Source organism: Dermacentor andersoni, chromosome 2 (assembly GCF_023375885.2).
Source record: "Dermacentor andersoni chromosome 2, qqDerAnde1_hic_scaffold, whole genome shotgun sequence".
NCBI classification, from domain to species: domain Eukaryota; kingdom Metazoa; phylum Arthropoda; class Arachnida; order Ixodida; family Ixodidae; genus Dermacentor; species Dermacentor andersoni.
Genome location: NC_092815.1, coordinates 109,711,632 through 109,732,577, shown reverse-complemented (window position 1 = coordinate 109,732,577; position 20,946 = coordinate 109,711,632). Strand labels below are relative to the sequence as shown.

The 20,946-nt window shown below is 44.7% G+C and overlaps 3 protein-coding genes across 3 annotated transcripts; all 3 read left to right on the top strand.

The window, feature by feature from the left end:
• The first annotated feature begins 551 nt into the window (after positions 1-551).
• On the top strand, positions 552-3,534 carry LOC126541398 (peptidyl-prolyl cis-trans isomerase B-like). Its single transcript, XM_050188163.3, has 5 exons — positions 552-928; positions 1,095-1,217; positions 1,303-1,411; positions 2,009-2,193; positions 3,187-3,534. Exons 1-5 carry the CDS (start codon positions 893-895, stop codon positions 3,319-3,321), a joined length of 588 nt encoding a protein of 195 aa, XP_050044120.1. The 5' UTR covers positions 552-892; the 3' UTR covers positions 3,322-3,534.
• Positions 3,535-6,918: 3,384 nt separating this feature from the next.
• Positions 6,919-10,491, top strand: LOC126541399 (peptidyl-prolyl cis-trans isomerase B-like). The gene is made up of 5 exons (XM_050188164.3): positions 6,919-7,240; positions 7,649-7,771; positions 7,843-7,951; positions 8,667-8,851; positions 10,135-10,491. Exons 1-5 carry the CDS (start codon positions 7,214-7,216, stop codon positions 10,267-10,269), a joined length of 579 nt encoding a protein of 192 aa, XP_050044121.1. The 5' UTR covers positions 6,919-7,213; the 3' UTR covers positions 10,270-10,491.
• A 1,591-nt stretch (positions 10,492-12,082) lies between these two features.
• Positions 12,083-20,279, top strand: LOC126541397 (peptidyl-prolyl cis-trans isomerase 6-like). Its single transcript, XM_050188162.3, has 6 exons — positions 12,083-12,174; positions 17,222-17,572; positions 17,768-17,890; positions 17,954-18,062; positions 18,792-18,976; positions 19,928-20,279. The coding sequence occupies exons 2-6, from the start codon at positions 17,354-17,356 to the stop codon at positions 20,060-20,062; spliced, it is 771 nt and encodes a 256-aa protein (XP_050044119.1). The 5' UTR covers positions 12,083-12,174; positions 17,222-17,353; the 3' UTR covers positions 20,063-20,279.
• Positions 20,280-20,946: the final 667 nt, after the last annotated feature.

Here is a 20,946-nt window from a genome sequence, read left to right as displayed (position 1 = left end):
TTTTCCTACCTGAAATGCTATCAGCATCTCTACACTGCCTACACGAGGTACACTCGTGCAGGCAGTGTAGGTAAAAAAAAATGAATAAATAGTCCTAGTACTTCAGACGCAACGTTACTGATTGGAAGGGGAAGCAGCGTGTAAGACGAGGACAAAGAAATATCGATAACACGTATGCGCGAATTCTGGGACAAAAGACAACACACAATTTCATCGGTATATTTGTCCTCGTCTTGCCCGCTGTTTGCCCCCCTCCCCTTCCTGCCCCTTCCCAATAAAACACCAACTAGCCCAACGTCGATCGCTTAGTCCGTTACTGCTTGCTTCAAACCATAGGCTAAGAACCAACTTCAAACGTAAAGCACAGCGTTATGTAGTTATGATAAGTTTGTCGATGGTTTGTCGCCCTGACGAAGGCACTGCCTGACGCTATTATAGAGTTATGAACTCTATGGACACCATAGAATAAAGAAGGTAACGCTTGCAGCGACATCTTTGAAGACATTTCTTTTTTTTCTTACTGCGTACTTTGATTTATTGGCGCCCGCGCGCGCAGTTCAACTACGGCTATTTGGTGCGTTTCTGGGACAGCGGCATCAACAACCACCAACTGGAACTGCGCGTGCGCCCATGCAGCCGCTCAACTAATCAAAGAGCTCCACGGAACGATTGCTTGCTCCCACGGAACGCCGTTTAAGTTCCCCTCACCCCCTCCCATTTTTTTTCCCCTTCCTTCTTTGTGCGTCCGGCATCAGGCATCAGTCGGCGACTTGTACGAATGAAGCTACGAGATCATTCGCTCAGTCGCCGTCTTCGTCAGTGATCTTGACAGGCAGAACCTTTCCTGGTAGGACACTCTGCTTGGACGTTTTGTTGTAGGAAACTCTTCAAAATGGCTGAAGGCAAAGGCCCCGAAGTTACCGACAAGGTGAGATCCGTCGGGGGCATGCTGCCTACCTGTAAACGCGCCCAGGGTGCCTTTGATACAGTGCATTTCACACTTACAACATGCTTCACGTACACGTCTGCCAAAGCACCAAAGTTTTGTTCATTGAGAGCTCTAATGCACGCCATGGTGATATTTTTATTTGTAGGTGTACTTCGACATCCAGATTGGAGGCAAACCGGCCGGTCGTATAGAAATTGGTCTGTTTGGCAAGGTTGTGCCAAAAACTGTCAAGAATTTCAAGGAGTTGTGCCAAAAGCACCTGACAGAAGTGAGCTGTTAGTGTTCCTAATAAAGTATACGTCCTTAAACGTTCCTCATTTTTTCTCATTATCATTATTATTTTTACTTTGTAGAAATCCAAAGATGGTAGCCTTGTTGGCTACAAGGGCAGCAAGTTCCACCGTGTTATTCCAGAATTTATGCTCCAGGGCGGTGACTTCACGGATGGAGATGGCACTGGAGGTGAGATACGAGTTACTGGTCTTTATAAAGAAGTGCTCCTCCAACGACTTTTATGCATGTGCGACGAAGTTGCAATAACCCTGTCGGCCCACCAGCTATAAGCTTAACAAGTTGTTTGCCCTGCATAAATGATGGCTTCTAAATGACTGGCTTCCATTTTTACACAATGTGTTAAAATGGTTTATTGTAATTTATGGTGTATTCTTTGGTGTGCTGTCGCATTACCAAGCAGCTACAAAAATAACTTGAAGCCAAGGATCATGTATGAAGGTAGCAGTGAAATGGAAAACAATATTTACTCAGTAGTTTAAAAAAGATCTTGGTGTGCTGGAGTGGAGAGAGGGAATCACGAGATAGTTGCAGCTGTTTTATGATAACATACAGGGTTATCAAGGTAATGTTGCCATATATCAAATTTTTTGGTATTTTATTGGCTCACAGGAAGAGTGATAAATTCTGTTTTCCAGGTGTGTAATCTACCAATCTAGTCTTCTTCACTATTTTTATTTAGAGCACTTTAAGCGCATTTGCATCTGGGCTTTACCACTTCGACATGTTATTTATGCATCCTAAAATTGTTATTGCTTAATTTTATAGGACGTAGCATCTATGGAGATGAATTCCCCGACGAGAACTTCAAGCTCAAGCATTATGGTGCTGGCTGGCTCTCAATGGCCAATGCTGGCAAGGACACTAATGGGTCGCAGTTCTTCATCACGTGCAAGAAGACCACTTGGCTAGATGGCAAGCACGTTGTGTTTGGCAAAGTTCTTGCTGGAATGGTGAGTTTAATTAACAGCACTAAGCAATTTGCGATCGCCTCGGCTGTTTAGTGCCGAGTTCGTTCCAGCAAATCTTCGCTGCTTGCATTGTCATAATTCTTGTGACACTGCATACAATTTTGGTAAATCACTTTGGCTATCTCTTACCTGCATGCTGCTTTTTCTGTATGTGAAGTGTGCATCTCATGTGAACTTGACCCTTGTAAATGCCCAAGGGCATCTGTTCAAGTGCCTTGTTACAAAACCGCACAATTTTATCATTGCTAAAGGCTATTGGTATTAAAAAATAGTTTAGTGCTGGCACAACTGACAAAAGCCAAACTTGTCTGTTCCACGACCTACTGTATTATACAGTAGGTCGTGGTCTGTTCATTGAAATGTTAGTGCTATGCACACATTCCAGTTACATTATAGGATCGTTGCAATTGACCATTTACAAAACTCCATGAAGTGTCTTTGGAACCAGCTTTCCAAATGGACACTTTTGTTTTACTTTCCTACTTGTAGTATTTCATATATGGGCAGGGAATGCCGCCTAGCCAAAATATGTGAATTGCATTTTAGTTGTAACTTGGAAAGTTTGGTATCTTTTCTGAAGGCTCTGTAGCAGTGTAGGCTTAATTGTAACAATGGACTTTTTACACACACAAGAGTATCTTGATGGGCCCCACAATGTTTGGGACTGGACAGCAGCAAGCACCCTCTGGTTGTAGTGAAACTTAACTTGTCAGAAGTGTGTGGCTAGCATGGTCTGCATTTTTGACAATCTGTTAGAAGATCCACAAGCAAGAGTATAAGCTGTACTCATGTTGCCCACTCATTAGACAATTTTATTAAAGAACAATCTCTGCAGAGCATTTTGGTGTTAGAACTGTGCTAAGTGACACTTCCGAGACAGGCTTATGACCTGCAAGCTATTCAACATTTTCATGCACTTCCTCTGCGAGCTAATGATTACCTACTCTGTGTTACCTTCTCTTTCTGTGTCAACAGGATGTTGTGCGCAAGGTGGAGAAGATTCCCACAGACAGCAAGGACAAACCATCAAAAGATGTTGTTATTGCTGACTGCGGTGTGCTGTCCGTGGAAGCTCCTTTCCCCACAGCTTGTGCTGACGCTACTGACTAGGGAGAATAAAGGTCACAAAGAGAGAGTGCTCCATCATCTCATGCACATTTATCCACTTTTTTTTTACCATTACCCAAAGGTACTTTTACTTTGACATTGGCGATCCCCATTTCAGCATGATTCCATGTGCACACAGGCTCATTAAGTGCAGACTGTGCTCAGGTGGCTTCCAGTTTTTCCAAAACACAATTTAAATAAAATGGCTACATTGTGTATGAGTAGTCTGGCTGTGTTTTATAAAGTGTAAGTGGCCATGTCAGTGTGGGCCACAGTTTCCATGCATGTTGACAAACATGAAGGTGTGCAAAGGTTTAACTGTGATGGTGGTGGTAATGTCGTGCTATACAACTGCACAACTAGTAATAGCACTGCTCTGTGCAAGTCTTGTAACCTTAGCAGTAGTACGTAGTACTATGTATCACAATGGTGCCAATGCTATCTGGTGGAGTGGAGTTGGCTGGTAGACAACCGTGGCTCTTCTACCAACGTTCTGTTGCTTTTGTGGTGCATAATACTGGGCTATGTGCTAATACTGTGCCACAGCAAATTCTTGCTGTGTCTTTGTAACATCGTAAAATGACAAATGATAGTCATGAGGTGTGCTTCATGAACACAGATGTTTTATTTTAAATTTCGTTGCTTTAGAAGAGCTTCTTTCTTGAACTAACAGATGGGCTGGGCCTACAAGTGCCAAGCTCGGAAGCTGCCACTACAACATGCAATCGACTCCAGATTTATCAAATTGTTAAATATTGATGTATTGTCTATACTGAACGTTGAACAGTTGTAAAGTCTCCTTGGAAATATGCAAAAGTAAATGTGGTTTTACACACCAGAACCAGATTTGATTGAGGCATGCTGTAGTGGGAGACGCCCAATTTGACCATCTGGAGTTTTTTGTAAAGTGCGCCTCAATTGAAGTACATGAGCATTCTTCCATTTAGGCCCCACCGCAATGCAGCCACAGCAGCAGGGAATCGAACCCGTGACCTCGTGCTTAGCAGCGCAACGCCATAGCTGCGTCGGCTATGCAAATGTATATCGCTGCACCGTGGCGTAGCCAGGGCTGGGCTATGGCGACATTGGTTTTGTGCCTATACCTATATATAATTGATGGTGTTGCAGCTCAGGGTAGCGTGTAGGCCAGGAATCCTTCAGCCACAGGGATGAGTACGTCCGGGAGTAGGAGAGAAGGGAAGAGGGTTTATTTCACATATTTTACAGTGGCTCCAGATATGGAAGCACACTGCATGTAGGAGCACATGTTAACTGTCTGAGCTCACCTCGGCCCTCGCACTGCACCGAAGGTGTCCGCTTTTGGAACAGTCTTACCTAGGAGACAGGTGCGTAGCCAGGATATATATTAAGGTTCCATAATTTCCTGTCAAGTTTCCCATGCTTGGTGCATAATAATACAATTATAACCTTGAGCGAGCCTTTCGTCTGCCTGAAGGTGTGTACCATCCTGTACTTCGTCTAGAGATGGTGTTCGAAGGATATGTGCCTTTGTTCACAGGAGACGTGCCTGGCTTAAAGGACCCGGGCGCCAGCCGGAAAAACTTCAGCGGGGGGGGGGGGAGGTGAAGCCCGGTAGCCCCCTCCCCCCCGGCTTGGAGATTATAGACTAGGGAATCTGACGACTGTATCTCGGTCAATCATAATCGTAGAACAACTCGCAAAATCCCTCCCCTGACGTCGCACCGTTCTGCCGGACTTCGCCTCCAATGTTGCACAATCGCACCCGCATACGAGGCAACCACGTGGCAATCTGGGAAACAATCTGGGAAACAAGTCGATGCAGTTCTCGCGGTAGTCCGCGACGTTGGCTCTTACATAAATTAGTGGGATCTCGGTGACGGTCAGCCTGCAGCGACGGTGCGACCCTTCATGGTTGTTACCGCGTCTACAGAATCCGGTGGTCGTTTCTTTGCTGACCTGTCAACGGCCGCGGCGCCAGGGCAGCGTCGACGTCTGGACGGGCACTGGCGAAATAAAAAAGGGAGGGAGGTGCCACGTGGGAGGTGGTGGTGATAAACTTTATTGAAAGGGGGAAGGGTAAAGAGGGACGTGGCTGAGGGTTTGGGCTCAAGTAAGGCCCTGGGCCTGCTTGGCCTTTTCCGCCACGTGGGAAGCAGGTAAAGAATGCCCTTTGCCGTGTTGAGACGTAACAGACTTCCCCTCTACCGGGCGATTAGACCTGAGGGTGACCATACTGTCGGGTAACATGCTCGAAGCGTCGAGGTTCCCTTCCGAACTGATGGCTGAGGACCCAATGCAGCTGGGGGTCCCAGCACTCGCGTCATTGCGGCCTTCCTAGGAAAACGCAAGCACACAAACTCGTATCGGCGTGCCCGAGCGACAGGCCCGCCTTACGCAAAATTTTATTCCCGCATCGCGCTTTGCAACGTTCTACCCCTTTCTCTGTCTCTTTCTTTGACGTGGTCAGCACTCGGCAAGACAGAAATTAGTTGCCCTCTATCAACAACATCTATAGCGACACGTCCAGAACACGCAAAAAAAAAAAAAAAAAAAAAAGAAAGAAAGCTTGTTTAAAATACTGCCGCAGACCGTGTGCATTCTTATTCTGGCTTCCTTCCTATATACCTATGCACAAAGATATACACAACTTCATTGTAACCTATCTTCATTGACATAAACCAAACTGCAAGTACAATTAATTCTCTCTTTTCCGTTGACGCTCAACGTCGACATCTTTCACGGTAGGAATTTAGCAATTTCAGAATCGTGTTCATCATATGTTCTACGTAACCAGTTCTTAATACTGCTAGACGTTTCCAATATTCTGGAATTGTAGCATCCTTTTTTTTTTATTGCTTAGCTGCACTGCAGTTGTAAAATCGATCCATATATAATTATCGCATATTTATTTTATTTTGCAACACATCAATTTTTATAAAATAATTGACGGATTAAATAAAAGAAACCCGCTTCCATACTGCAATCACCGGATTTTACCTTTCTTTCTTTCAAATGCAGCAGAACTGCGGTAGTTGCTGATGAAACCGATTTCTGCCTTCGGCATAATCGCCTTCGAGATAGAGGATTCGCAAGTTCTCCGATATAAATAATGCCTTTTCTTCTTGCTTCTTTTCCTGAAATGCTTGTTTTCAGAAAAGTCTGAAAGACTTGCCGTGCAGTCGAACCTTCATACATATAGTCTAAACTCGTTATAACGAAGTCGTATCGACCACGAAATTGCCTTCGTTATACCCGATATATTAGAAACGTAAGCGGGGTGTGTCTCCGACAGTCCAGCAAGAAAGATCTAGCGGATTTTGATGGCCCGTCGACACTTTAACTATTATCGTGAATACGCATAGAGTTGCATGGTCATATTAAATACGCAAGAGTGCGAATATTCTACGCACGCACACACAAAATTAGTAACAATACAATAATAATACATCAAACGTAAAGCACACCGTATGTTCTGTATTTAAAACACGCATTGGACATTTTGAATGCACGTGATAACAGCGGTTACGCGCCTTTGGACACGCAAGGAAAGTGGGCGCGACAAGGGTACTCTCTCTCTCTTTTTCTCGTTTGTGGACTTCATACATTGGCGTTCGCGCGCGCACAACGGCCGCTTGATTCGTTTCTGCGATAGCAGTATCGACAACCACCATCCACGTCTGCACGCGCGCACACTCAGCCAATCAACGAATCAAAGAGCTCCACGGAACGCCGCTTAATATTTCTGTCTTTCTTTTTTATTCTTTTTGTGCGCCCGGAACCACCCGCCGTTTGGTCGTATGAAAGAGGCTGCCAGCTAGGTCAGTCGCCGTCTTCGTCAGTGATCCCGACGGCCGCGGAAGCTCTCCTGGTAGAACATTCTGCTTGCACGTTTTGTTGTAGGAAACTCCTCAAAATGTCGTCGGTCGAAGTTACCGACAAGGTGAGATCCGTTGCGAGCATGCTGATTATGTGGCTGTTCCCTTGGAAGCGTATGCATGCCGACCTGTAAGCGCGCCTGCGGTGCCGAATTTGATGCAGTGCGTTTCGCAGTGATGCTTCACATACACGTAGTATGTCTGCTGAAGCACCCAAGTTTTGTCCGCCGATAACTTTATAGCTAATTGGCTCCAGTGGCGTAGCCAGACTTTTTTTCATCTTTGTTTTTTTTTTTTCTTTTGGGGGGTGAAGCAATGTCTGCTTTGACTTAACCAACGTCTACTTGACCGAAGACGCGGAGGGGGTGAGAGGGGAAGCTGGGCGGAATGTCGTGGAGTGGGGTGCACATGCCCACTGTGCCTGCCCCCCTTGGCTACGCCAATTCACGCCGCGACGGTATTTTTATTTTTAGGTTTTCTTCGACATTGAGATTGGAGGCAAACCGGCCGGCCGTATAGAAATTGGTCTGTTTGGCAAGGTTGTGCCAAAAACTGTCCAGAACTTCAAGGAACTGTGCCAAAAGCACCTGACAGAGGTGAGCTGCTAATGCTGCTAATAAAGTGTGCATGGCTTTTAAACTTCACTACTTTTTCTCTCACTTTGTAGACATCAAAAGATGGTGGCCTTGTTGGCTACAAGGGCAGCAAGTTCCACCGTGTTATACCAGACTTCATGCTGCAAGGTGGTGACTTTACTAAAGGAAATGGCACTGGAGGTGAGATTGGAGTCACCATGGTCTCTAGAAAAATGCTCTTAATTGCAACCATTTTCACAATGCTTAATTGTAAACTATGGCACCTGCTGTGGTGGCACAGTGGCTTGTTGCGCTGCTAAGCCTGAGGTCGTGGTGTCAAATTCTGGCCGCATCTGGATGGGGGCGAAATGCAATAACACCCATGGTCCCATGCATTAAGTGCACAATCAGAGGTGGTCAAAATTAATCCCTGGAGTACCAGACTAGGGCGTGCCTCATAATTATACTGTGGTTTTGGCATGTAAAACCCCATAATTAAAAAAAAAGGTATATGGTATATTCTTCAGTGTGCTGTTGAATTGCCAAGCTACTACAAAGAACAACTTGAAGCTAATAATCTGGGGGTATCAGAGAAATGGAAAATAATTTCTTCAGTAGTTTAAAAAGCAGCTTAGTGTGCTGGAGGGTAGAGAGAGAAAAAAAATAATCACAGCTGCTATGTGAAAATATTTGTATTATCAAAGTAATGTTAATTGCCATATCTCAGATATTTGGAACCTTTGTTGTCTCTCAGCAGTAGTGAATTTTGTGTTCCATATGTGTGATCTGTACCAATCTAGTCTTGCTCGATATTTTTATTTAAAGCACTTTAAGCGCATCTTCTTTTTGGGGGGGGGGCTTTGCCGCTTCGACATGTTGATACTTCCTAGAATTGCTCTTTTTGCTTAATTTGTAGGACGTAGCATCTATGGAGATCGATTCGCCGACGAGAACTTCAAGCTAAAGCATTATGGTGCTGGCTGGCTCTCAATGGCCAATGCTGGAAAGGACACTAATGGGTCACAGTTCTTCATCACATGCAAGAAGACCACTTGGCTAGATGGCAAGCACGTTGTGTTTGGCAAAGTTCTTGCTGGAATGGTGAGTTTCGTGAACACTAAGCAAGTTGTGATAGCTTCAGCAGTTTGAGAGCCAAGTTTGCACAAGTCTTTGCTGCTTATGTTGCAACATGTCCCGTGACGGAGCACACAGTGCATACAATTTAGATAATCACATTGGGTATCTTTTACCTGCATGCTGCTTTTTTCGTATGTACAGTGTGCATCTCACGTGAACTTAACTCTATACTTCATCTCAAGTTCATACGAGGCATACACAGTCAATACCCTTGCGCAATGGGATATAGTACCGTGCGTAGCTGTCTGAATAATCGCAGGATTAGAGAGCTTTGGTTTTTCTTGGGACATATGTTACAGTGATAAGTGACATGTTAGGGCGTTTGCGCATCGTATATTGTGAATTCAGCAGCTGCTGAGCAGAAGATGCAGCACAGATGAACAGATCTCGAGGGGCATTCAGCTTTCCTATTCACTAAGAGCAGTCCAGCAACTTCCACAGTGCTTCTGTGAGACTTGTGAGATGGAGTATCGTAAATGCCTAAGGGTGTTCAAGTGACACATAACGAAACCACACAGTTTTATAACTGCTAAAACCTATAGGCAATCAGTCTATTTGGTCCTGGAACAACTGGCAAAAGCCATAGTACTGGTACTAAAGCTAAGTAGTAAAGCGAACTTGTCCGTTCATTGAAATGTTACAATGCTGTGCGCACATTCCATTTACATGACAAAATGATTGCAATTGTTTTCCAAAATTCCATGAAGTTGGTTGCCTTGGAAAGCAACTTTTGATTTGGACACTCTTGTTTTACATTCCTACATGCATTTCAAATATAGGCAGGAAATGCCATATGGCCAAAATAAATGAATTGCTGTTTTACAGTTGTAGCTTGGAAAGCTCATTATCCTTTCTGAAGGCTCTGTAACAGCGTGGACTGAATGGGAAGAGTTTACTTTTTACACTCGCAAGAAAAGCTTGATGGGACCCTGCCATGTTTGAGACTGGACAGCAGTAGGCATCTGCTGGGTGTAGCGAAATTTTATGTGCTGGAAGCGTTCAGCTAGCATGGTCTGCACTTTTGTTAATCTCTTAAAAGATCCTGGAGCCACAGTATGAGCTGCACATGTGTGGCCCACACAGTAGATAATTTTTGTAAAAGAGCGATTTCTGCACAGCTCTTAGCATTTTGGTGTTAGCACTGTGCTATGCGATACATCCCAGACAGGCTTGTGACCTTCTGCAGGCACTTCCCAAGTGAGCTGCAATCGACTACTTTGCGTTCCCTTCTCTTCTTGTGTCAACAGGATGTCGTGCGCAAGGTGGAGAAGGTTTCCACGGACAGCAAGGACAGACCAACAAAAGATGTTGTTATTGTGGACTCTGGTGTGCTAACCGTGGAGGCTCCTTTCCCTACAGCTTGTACTGCTGCCACTGACTAGGGGGCAAGTAAAACCACAAAGAGAGAGTGCACAATCATCTAATGCTCAATTATGCACCCCTCCCCCTTTTTTTTTTGTTCATTACTCAGGGTACTTTGCAATTGGGAATGCCCATTTCAGGATCATTCCGTATGCAAACAGGATCGTTAAGTGAAGGCTGTGCTCAAATGTTTTCCGTTTTTTTCTTAAAACATACTGTCAATAAAATGGTTACTTTGTCGACATGTGGTCTGGCTCTCTGTGTTGTACAGTGTAAGTGCTCGTTTCAGCTTCAGTTTCGATGATAGCTGAGAAGCGTAAAGGTGTGATCGTTTCACTGCGACGGTGGGAGTGATGCCGTGCTGTACAATGGCAGAGCTAGTAATATTGCTGCTTTGTGCAAGGCTACATCTTGGCAGTATGTGTACTATGTGTGACAACAGTGCCAACACAATGTGGTGGTGTGGAGTTGAGGCGGTCAAGACGACCATGCCTTTACTATCAACGTTCCATTGCTTGTATGAAAAGGTAAACTGCTTATTACCATTATGCTGGACCATGTGTTGGCTGCATGAAGCAAACTCTTAAATTCTTGCTCTACCTTTGACTCGTCGTAAACTGGACAGCGTGAACTGCTAAGCATTACTTTCCACAACTATTTGCATTCTCCTGCAATCACTTCCAGTGTAATTGACTCGAACAGGACAGACACCACAACTCTGGACTGGCAACTGACATATTTGAAAACACCGATCAACCCTCGAACATCAAACTGCCGATGCATGCTCAATGCTTTTAGCAAAGTACAAATTCTTTAAATTGATGAACACACCATTTTGCCCGAACTATCACGTCTTTAAATTCAGCCTTTTAGAAAAGCTATTTATCGCTCAGAGAGAGAAGGAACACCGATGCATTTTCATTCCTCTTGTATAGTGATATAAAAATGCCTCAAGTATTTCTCTTTCGGTTTGCGTCCTGCCCCTGCTATGAATCGTCACACTTTCAAAAAGTGGTGTGCATGTAGTCACGCGGACGACATTGAAACGCTAAGTGACCAGCTCCTTGTCAATGCACAATGCTCGCACGTCCATGGTCATTGACGCATCGGCCTGTTTGGCCAATATAGACCTTACCACACTTCAACGGGATTTTGTAGACATGCGTCGCGCTGGTTTTGCAGGCGCATTTCTTCTTTCATTGAAAATGCTGGCAAGAACCAACCACAGCGAGGCTGGCGAGGCCTGCGTTACGTTACTACCATAGAATAAAGAATCACCTACGTTGAGCGAAGCGAGCGTTTGCTGCAGATGATTTGGCGACAAAAAGAACGCTGAAGCTTTAGTCCACCGTGCTGACTTCTTACACACGTACGTACGTGCGTACTACTGCCGCTGATGCCTCCTCCACGGCGTTAGATGTTCACTAGCCAATTGGCTGTGAACCAATTGGCTGAATAATCAAGCTACGTGCCCATAGTACAATAATGAGCTGCATTGTGTTCTGCAGTCCACGTGTTACAACCATGAAGACAAGGGCAAAAACAATAAAAAGAATAGCAAACTCGGCCTGAAATCTCTAGCGTTCTGGAAAACGCAACAGACAGAGAACAGAACTGCAGATGAGTAGAGACAAAAAACATGCTGAGATTGGTAGAGTTTTAACTTCGCAAGAGCAAGCGAGTTGTTGCTCGGGTCAGGTAATCACGCAATCGTGTTTTGAACATCCCGCCACGCACCTACCATGTGTATTTTGTTTTTCTCCCAACAAGAAGCGCAGGGTAGTGCGCGCAGCTGTCGCGACGACGAATTGTTCTGTGCGTTCGATATTTTGGTTACAGCTTCACGCACACTCTCCCCAGTTTTCCCACCTGCGGCTAACGCTGCAGCAAGCAAGTTGCGAGCTGTCTCTGGCTGTCTGAAGCAGGCCAGGGCCCGCACACTCTCAAGTTCAACAAATGGCCACAGAGGGCGAAAAAATCGACCGCGCGGCGCTGCTAAAGAAACAGGCATAGTACACCAATTAAAAAGGTTCCCCGTTGAGCACATTATCTCCCGCTAGAGGCGCCGTAGTAAGCGCAATTTTAACCTACAAACTTTCTTCAACAGTAAACGAAGCGTTTTTATTGCATGATAAAGACTGCAAAATTATAATTCCTAATTTTACATTGTACTTTTCATTACCAACTTTGTTGTTTTTTGTCATTTTAAACGCAAAATAGCGTTCAGCATCATCGACCTCCCACGTGACCTCTGGCCTGAATTTAAAATTTTTACCGGTATGTTCGCGTGCGCGGCAGGTACGGATTCCTTGGTTCGTACATTGGTTGGTTATTTTGTGCTAACACCAGTTTACTGCGCTTCGATGTCTCGCGTTATTTAATTTGGGGTGTAAGCCTGAAAGCTAGGTTTCAGTCGTGAGCCATGTGGAACACGTCTGCATCGAAATGGGAGCCGGGTCCTGCTGCAACTGGGGACAGCAACTGGTGAGTCGTTTAACATCACTGCTTCAATCGCTATGTAATTTATTCGTCTCGTTAACTTACAGGCGGAGGTAAGTTAACGAACTAGATGCTGCATTACATAAGGGCAGTCAGGACCCTCCGTTGCTGTTTCCGAAATAAACTTTCAGTTGCGAGGCCATCATTATACACACATTCACGAAAGAGAAACGATATCGGAACGCGCGTCACATTTTTCATCTCGTTGTAGCCGTAGCCATAAGTGACTGAGTTCCCTTATCAATATATTTTTTTTTCGAGTCCGCCGGCAACTTCTTTCGTTCACAGAACCGAATAACCTTTTGATAAACTGAAGCTAAAGTACTGAATTTAATGTATTAAACAGTTGCACACATGATAATTCACCCATATTTCGTACCTGTTGGTTCCAAATGTTCTTGCTGTTCAGTTTGGCTTACCTCGGGACATCTATTTTTGCAGTAGTGAAGCAGTGCATCACGTTCATGCACAAAAAGAATGCATCATTTCTAATAGCTTCATGTCTTTCATCTCTTTGCTTGTGAAATCAGCAGTGTGATCTCCTGTAGTGTATAAACGAGCGCACAAATGTACTTATTTGTGATCTTAATAATACTTAAGCTGTTGACATGCATTGTAGTTACGCAGACATCAATTTTACGGAGAGTAACCATATTTATTTACCATGCTGCTTAAGCACCCTAGAACAAACAGTGTACATTTGCATGTGTTCTGTAGTCACAAGCCATTGCAATGTATATGTTGCACCTTTACGCATTTTATATTGCAAAATTGTGCTTATTCAATTTCTGATGCAGTCAAAATTTCTGTTCCAGACATGCAGTAATGAGGATGGCACCAGTACAAAGCAACACACTCCATGCACTAAACAGAAGCTGCTGCCTGCTACAACAAGGTCATTGTGTGGACTTTGGCTGCTACTACAAGGTAAACAACACCTGGTTCAGAAATAAATATGCTTGATATATGCTGTATTGGCTTGCTAGTCTTGAGATACATGTCAGTTGTTTGTAGCAGATGATATGAACATTTGTTCATGTTTACAGTTCAGCATAATTAGTTCGAACATAAAAGAAAACACTACATGAGTTTGGATAATCTCTGCTGTATCTCATGTGCCATTGTTCTGCCCCAACAGAGTCTGTGCCAAGTACATCTTGGTCATCACGGGAGCCCCCATCTACACCAACAGGAAGGGGCTGGAGCTGAATTCGCAAGAACACAAACAAAGAAGCCATTCCAGAATTATTTGGATGAGATATCAAGTCTACGGACGACTGTTTCAAGAGTGAAAAGAGCCTACGCCACCATTCCACCAGCACGGATATTGGCCGAGTCATCCAGGTACCTCAACAACCAAAATTATTTGTCTTCAGATGTACCTGCAACCTCTGAATAAGCACAGGTGACGCTGGCTAAGAGTGTTCTGTCAGCTTGCCCTTCCTTAGTGAGCTTCCTGGCCTTGCCAGTTCTTGCCAAGTATAATTTTGTGTCAATGAATGCAAGCTTTTTCATTCCACACTTTTGTTAGAGATCATTCCTATTCCTCATACAAACAATAAAGGTCAACCGATTCTTTGCTCATACTTAATGCCAGTCACTGTCTAGTAGCATAACATATGTGTAGCAGTTCTTTCTAGTATATGTTGCCATGTGCAATTCCTCTCCTGAAATAGCTGATGCAGCATTGGCGTATGTCTTGCATTAACCTTTACACTGTGTGCTATGTAGCATTTAACTTTTGTTAATGTTTTTGGCTTTCAATGCTTGCAAGGTAGAGTGGCTTCTTTCTTGAATGCAAGCTTTCTCATTCCCATATTGAATTCCTAGTCTCATTCAGGATTGCTATTCTTGCTCGACAGCCTGTGTTTTTGTGAAAGCTACATTGAAGTGATTGATTGCAGAATCTGGTTTCGGCGCTGTCCGACTTGGTACTTGTCACCGTGTTACATTTCTCATATGTGGGAGCCTGGTCAGTTGCATTGGGAAACAGTCTCTCGAGGCAAGCACCTGCTCCTACAGTCCGCACAGTGACATAGACTGCGAATTTACACGCACACCGTGGTTGGTGCTCCCCGTTCCGTCCTTTCCTGCTGCTGCCGTGTGCAAATTTTGCTTGTGGTCTTCCTCGGCCATGATTTGGCGTCAACGGAGACTCTCATACATAATTACATGGTTCTAAGTGTATGAAGTTGATATCCACATGTGTGGAAAGGCCTGCAAAAGTGACTGCAACATAGTGATGTTCACAAAACCGACCATGCCCATATATAGAGAATGTGGGGGACCAAGTGTGAGTTACACATTAGTGGCATGCAAAAGAACAAAAAGAAACATGCAGGTCGGAAAGGCGGTAACGCTAAAATGCCGGGCACTCCATGTCGCTGTTGGCTGTGGCAGCAGATGCTTGCGTCACCCGATTGCTTCGCAATGCAAGCTGCTCATATTCAACGCCGACTGTCGGTGCAAACATGTGGGACACACTGTCCAATCTGCTTGCGCTGCTGGTTGTTGCTTGTTACCAGACTGCAGTGTGCGACGAAGGCAAGCACTATGCCTACAGTCGGACGGTTGAACGTGCCGCAAGCAACCCGTGTGCATGTATGCTCACTGTTGTGATGTAGATCGTAGCCAATGCATAGTGCCAATGTATAGATTGAGCATTATGTTAGAGTATGCTGAAGTGATTTGATTGCATAATCTTGTTTCAATGTTGTCCCACTTGGTCATGGTTGCCGTGTTACATTTCTGGGATGTGGCAGCCTGTTCAGTTGTATTGGCCAATGGCCTCTCGAGGTAAGCACCTGCTCCTGCAGTCCACACAGTGACACAAACTCCCTGTTTACATGTAGTGTGATTGGTGCTCCCTGTTTGTCCTTTCCTGCTGCAGCCGTGGGTAAAGCATGCTTGTGGCCTTCTTTGGCCATGATTTGGCGTGAACAGAGACTATCATACATGATTACATCGTTTGAAGTGTATGAAGTTGATATCCACATGGGTGGAAAGGCCTGTAAAAGTGGCTGCGAAATGGCGATTCCCACAAAACAGACCACATCCATATTGAGAGCAGGTGGGGCACCAAGTGTGAGCAACACATTAGTGGCCACCGAAAGAACAAAAAGAAACGTGCATGTAGGAAAGGAGGTAACACTAGGATGCCGGGTAGTTCATGTCGCTGTGTTGGCTATGGCAGCAGGTGCCTGCGTCACCCGATTGATTCGCAGTACAAGTTACGGTGACTGTCAGTGTAAACAGGTGGGGCACTGTCCAATCTGCTTGTGCTGCTGGTTGTCACTCGTTACTAGACCACCATGTGCGACGTAGGCAAGCACTGTGCCTGAAGTCGGATAGCTGAATAAGCTGTATGCAATTTGTAGTGCGTGAGTGCCCACTGTTGTCATATGGATCTTAGCCAATGTACAGTGTATTGTCTGAACCTTATGCGGTGATTGAATGCAGTCTAATTTGATAATAGTCGCCGTGTTCTGTTTCTTCGATGTGGCGACCTGGTTAGCTGCATGGGCAACAGTCTCCCGAGGTAACCATCTGCTCCTGCAGTCCACACAGCGACAAAGACTCCCAATTTACATGCACCGTAATTGGTGCTCTCCCCATTCGACATTTCTTGCTGCAGCCGCCGGCAAATTATGCTTGTGGGCCTTCATCGGCCGTGATGTGGCGTGAGCGGAGACAGCACACGTTATTACATGGTCCGAAGTTGATAGCCACATAGGTGGAAAGGCCTGCAAAACTGGCTGCAAAATGGTGATGCCCACATTGAGAATGTGGGGCACCAACTATGAGTTACACATTAGCGGCCCCCGAAAGAACAAAAAGAAACGTGCAGGTTGGAAAAGCGGGAACGCTAAAATGCCGTTTAGTCCATGTCGCTGTGTTGGTTGCGGCAGCAGATGCCTTGCGTCACCCGATCGCTTCGCAATGTAAGTTACGGCGACTGTTACAGCAAACAGGTGGTGCACTGCCCAATTTGCTTGCGCTACTGATTGTCGCTCGTTACCAGATCGCCATGTGCGGCGACGAAAGTGAGCAGTTTACGAGCTCGCGTTAATGGTTTCAGCGCATCTCGACATGCAAATTTTATTTCTGATCTTGTATGAGAAGGTGCACTGCTTTTCTTCTGCCAATAAAGTCGCACGTCCTGTTCACTCACTTGTGGCTTGTTTGTATGGGCGTCAGTAGAGGCTCTTTAGTCTCCTGGCCATTAAAACGCGGCAGCTGAGGCATGCCGCAAAGCCAGCGAGGCGAGCACGGCGCGTACCCAGCGTACGGCACCGGTATAAAGCAGCCATGTTGAATATTGTACTAAAAAAAAAAACGATTTCCGCTTCCTGTTTAAGTAGCGCCATCTGTCGGGCCCCCCACTAAGTTCCATGCGCTGCCGCTTCTTATTTTCGAACCACTGTGGAAGGTACAGTTTCCCTTCTCTAAAGTTGTTCTTTATTCTATGAGCAGGCGCTGTCTCAACACCCGCCATCCACGAATGCACGCACCGACCGATCAACCAATCAAAGAGCTCCACGGAACGCCGCTTCATTTTTTTTTTCTTTTTTCGTTCACGTCCGACATCAGTCGGCGATTTGTCGTATGAAAGAGAGTGCCAAGTCAGTCGCTGTCTTCGTCAGTGATCCCGACGGTCGACAGAAGCTATCCTGGAAGGATTCTCTGCTTGCATGTTTTGCTGTAGGAAACCCTTCTAAGTGTCTCAAAATGAACCTTATCATCGGCACGCTGGGTCTTCTGGCCCTCATTACAGTGGTGTGGTCGGCCGAAGAAAAAGTCAAAGGCCCTAAAGTTACCGACAAGGTGAGATCCTTCGCGAGCATGCTGCCGACGTGTAAACCCGCCCGGTGCCTTTGATGCAATCCATTACACATCTTCGAGGTGTTTCACGTACACGACTTTGTCATCGTTCGCTGTAGCACCAAAGTTTTGTTCGCCGAGAACTTTGTAGCTTAGCTGTAACGCACGCCGCGACGGTATTTTTTTTCTTTTTTTCAGGTGTACTTTGACATCGAAATTGGAGGCGAACCGGCCGGTCGGATAGAAATTGGCCTCTTTGGCAAAACTGTGCCAAAAACTGTCAAGAACTTTAAGGAACTCTGCGAGAAGCACCAGACTGAGGTAAGCTGTTAATAACTTTTGTTTCTATGTTTGCTTTCTTTAAACTTTCCTTTTACTTTGTAGAAATCCAAAGATGGTAGCCTTGTTGGCTACAAAGGCAGCAAGTTCCACCGTGTTATTGCAGACTTCATGATCCAAGGTGGTGACTTTACCAAAGGAGATGGCACTGGAGGTGAGTACTGGGCTTTATAAAGCTTAGCTCTTTCAGTGCCACTGGTGTACCCATAAATTCTCCACTTTCTAATAATAATACCTTGATTGCCGCTAATAAAAACTAGATTTATTCAGGCCCGCCAAAACCATTGATAGCTTGAGCATCAGAGCCTGGAAGGCAGCAAAACCATACACAGTACATTAAAGAGGAATATTGAGTAACGAGGACCATGCTAAGATTGCATTTGCCATTATCCATATGATCTGAATAACAGAAAATAAACCGTTGTGTTCGCTTAATAATATCTGAGAAAAAAAAGAAAAAAAAAGACACTTGGGGACACTGGAAGGATTATCAAGCTGTTAGCACTGCATATATAATGACCTCAAAAATTGTTGCCTGCATGTCTGTAGAATGTATCACAGTGCTTGATTGTCATTGCAGTGTTATTATTTAATAGGCTCTCGCATTACTAAGCAGGTTTAAAATAGCTTGAAGTAGTTTAAGAAACAACCTAGTGTGCTGGAACGAAGGAGTAAATGAAAAATGCAGTGGTAGCTTTTATATGAAAATGTGCAGCAATTATGAAAGTGATGTTGCCATAGCTCAAACTTTTGCATCTCCTTTATGGCTTGTCAATCCTCCGCTCATAGCAGGAGTGATGTATTTTGTATTTGATGTGTTATCAATCAGTTGAGCCTTATTCAATATATGCATCCTAAAATGCTATTCTTGCTTAACCTATAGGACGTAGCATCTATGGAGAGCGATTCCCTGACGAGAACTTCAAGCTCAAGCATTATGGCGCTGGCTGGCTCTCAATGGCCAATGCTGGAAAGGACACTAATGGGTCACAGTTCTTCATCACGTGTAAAAAGACCACTTGGCTGGATGGCAAGCACGTTGTATTTGGCAAAGTTGTTGCTGGAATGGTGAGTTCAACAATACTTGCCAAGTTCTGATCGCTTCAACTCTAAGTCTTCACTGCTTACGTTGTCATGTTTCCTGTTAGAGTATGCATACTGCATACGATCTTGATATTCACATTGGCTAATTTGTCTATCTGCATGTTGCTTATTCTGTATGTGAAGCATCATGGTTTGAAGTGTGCATCTCGAGTGAACTTGACTCTAGTAAGTCTCTTAAGGGCATCTGTGCAAGTGGCACATTACATAATGAGACAATTTTACTGTTGCTGAAACTTGTTTGAAAAGGATTTGGTACTGGCAACACTAGTGAAACCCATTGATTTTTCTGAATGTCTCTATTCATTGAAATAATTGTTGACAATGTTACACACATTCCTGCCACATGATACAATAATCGTAATAGACAACTTCCATAAAGTTGGCTGCCTTGAAAAGCTGGTTTCCAGTCGGACACTTTCGTTTTACTCACTTACGTATACTATTTCAAATGTGGCATGGAATGCCATCTAGCCCAAATAAGTTGAATTGCATGCTTAGTTAGTGCTCAGAAAGTCCAGTATTATTTTTTTTTCTTTTTGTGGCAGAGTTGCCTAAATGGGAACCATACACTTTTTGTGCACACAAAAAAAACTTGATAGGTCCCGCCATGTCAGACTCTGGACAGCAGCAGGTACCTGCTGGTTGTAGCGAAATTTAATGTGCAGGTAGCATGTGACTAGCATGGTCATGACTGTTGTCATGCTGGAGTAAGAGATGTACACGTGTGGCGTACGCATGAGACAATTTTTGTTGAATGATTTCTGCACAGCACTCAGCCTTTGGTGTTAGCACTGTGCCATGTGATACTGCCCAGACAGGCTTGTGACGTTCTGCACGCTATTTATCATTTGCATGCACTTCCCAGGAGAGCTGCTATTGACTACTCTGTGTTGCCTTCTCTTTCTATTTTAACAGGATGTTGTGCGCAAGGTGGAGAAGCTTTCCACAGACAGTAGAGACAGGCCAACGAAAGATGTTGTTATTGTGGACTCCGGTGTGCTACCTGTAGAAGTTCCTTTCCCCACAGCTCGTGCCGACGCCACTGACTAGGGGAAAGAAAGGACACCAAGAGAGAGTGCTCAATCATCTCATGCTCATTTATGCACTCTTTTTTTTTTTTCACTGCCCCAAGGTGCTTTGAAATTGGCAATCCCCATTTCAGGATCATTCCATATGCACACAGGCTCATTAAGTGAAGGCTGTGCTCAGGTGTTTCCCGGTTCTTGTTAAAACGCAGTGTAAATAAAATGGTTACTTTGTTTACTAATGGTCTGGCTATGTTTTCTACAGTGCGTAGGCCCATTTGCATAGGGCCATAGTTTCCATGATTGATGGCAAGCATGAAGGTGCAATGGTTATCTGCAATGGTGTGGATAATGCTTTGCTGTACACTGCACCACTGCTCTGCATGAGCCTTGTTAACATAGGAGTACTGTGTATGTCAGTAGTGTGACTGCTGCATGGCGGTGTGGAGTTGGGCAGTAAAGACAATCCATGGCTCTTCTGTCAACGTTGTTCTGTTTCTTGTGTGAAAAGGCAAACTGCTTATCAGCATGATGCTGGGTTTTGTTGTATTGGTTGCGGTAGTAAATTCTTGCTCTGCCTTTGTCTCGTCATAAACTGGTAAATGATAGCTGTGAGGTGTTCTTTCTGAATGCACACAGGCTTTATTTTAATTGCTGTGCTTTAGGAGAACCTCTTCCCTGAATTACAGATAGGCTGAGCCCAAAATTGCCAAGCTGAGAGAAACTACCACTACAACATATTTCAGCCAAGGCATTTCATGTATTTATGTATTAATCAGGGAGAGTCCAGTTTCCATTTGGTGAAGTGTATAGAGGTTAACCTGGGAGTGGTAACTTGTCCAACTGCTGCAATTTCATCGATTGCCTTTGCAGTTTGCCACATTTTGGCAACACGGTAAACAGCAGAAG

Bases quoted from the DNA above. Each gene is read 5' to 3' on its own strand.
- LOC126541398 (XM_050188163.3), top strand. From the start codon at position 893: ATGGCTGAAGGCAAAGGCCCCGAAGTTACCGACAAG. The intron at 1,412-2,008 runs GTGAGATACGAG...TTAATTTTATAG, and splicing joins GGATGGAGATGGCACTGGAG to GACGTAGCATCTATGGAGAT. The intron at 2,194-3,186 runs GTGAGTTTAATT...CTGTGTCAACAG, and splicing joins GCAAAGTTCTTGCTGGAATG to GATGTTGTGCGCAAGGTGGA.
- LOC126541399 (XM_050188164.3), top strand. From the start codon at position 7,214: ATGTCGTCGGTCGAAGTTACCGACAAG. The intron at 7,241-7,648 runs GTGAGATCCGTT...TTTTATTTTTAG, and splicing joins CGGTCGAAGTTACCGACAAG to GTTTTCTTCGACATTGAGAT. The intron at 7,772-7,842 runs GTGAGCTGCTAA...CTCACTTTGTAG, and splicing joins GCCAAAAGCACCTGACAGAG to ACATCAAAAGATGGTGGCCT.
- LOC126541397 (XM_050188162.3), top strand. From the start codon at position 17,354: ATGAAAGAGAGTGCCAAGTCAGTCGCTGTCTTCGTCAGTGATCCCGAC. The intron at 17,573-17,767 runs GTGAGATCCTTC...TCTTTTTTTCAG, and splicing joins GCCCTAAAGTTACCGACAAG to GTGTACTTTGACATCGAAAT. The intron at 18,977-19,927 runs GTGAGTTCAACA...CTATTTTAACAG, and splicing joins GCAAAGTTGTTGCTGGAATG to GATGTTGTGCGCAAGGTGGA.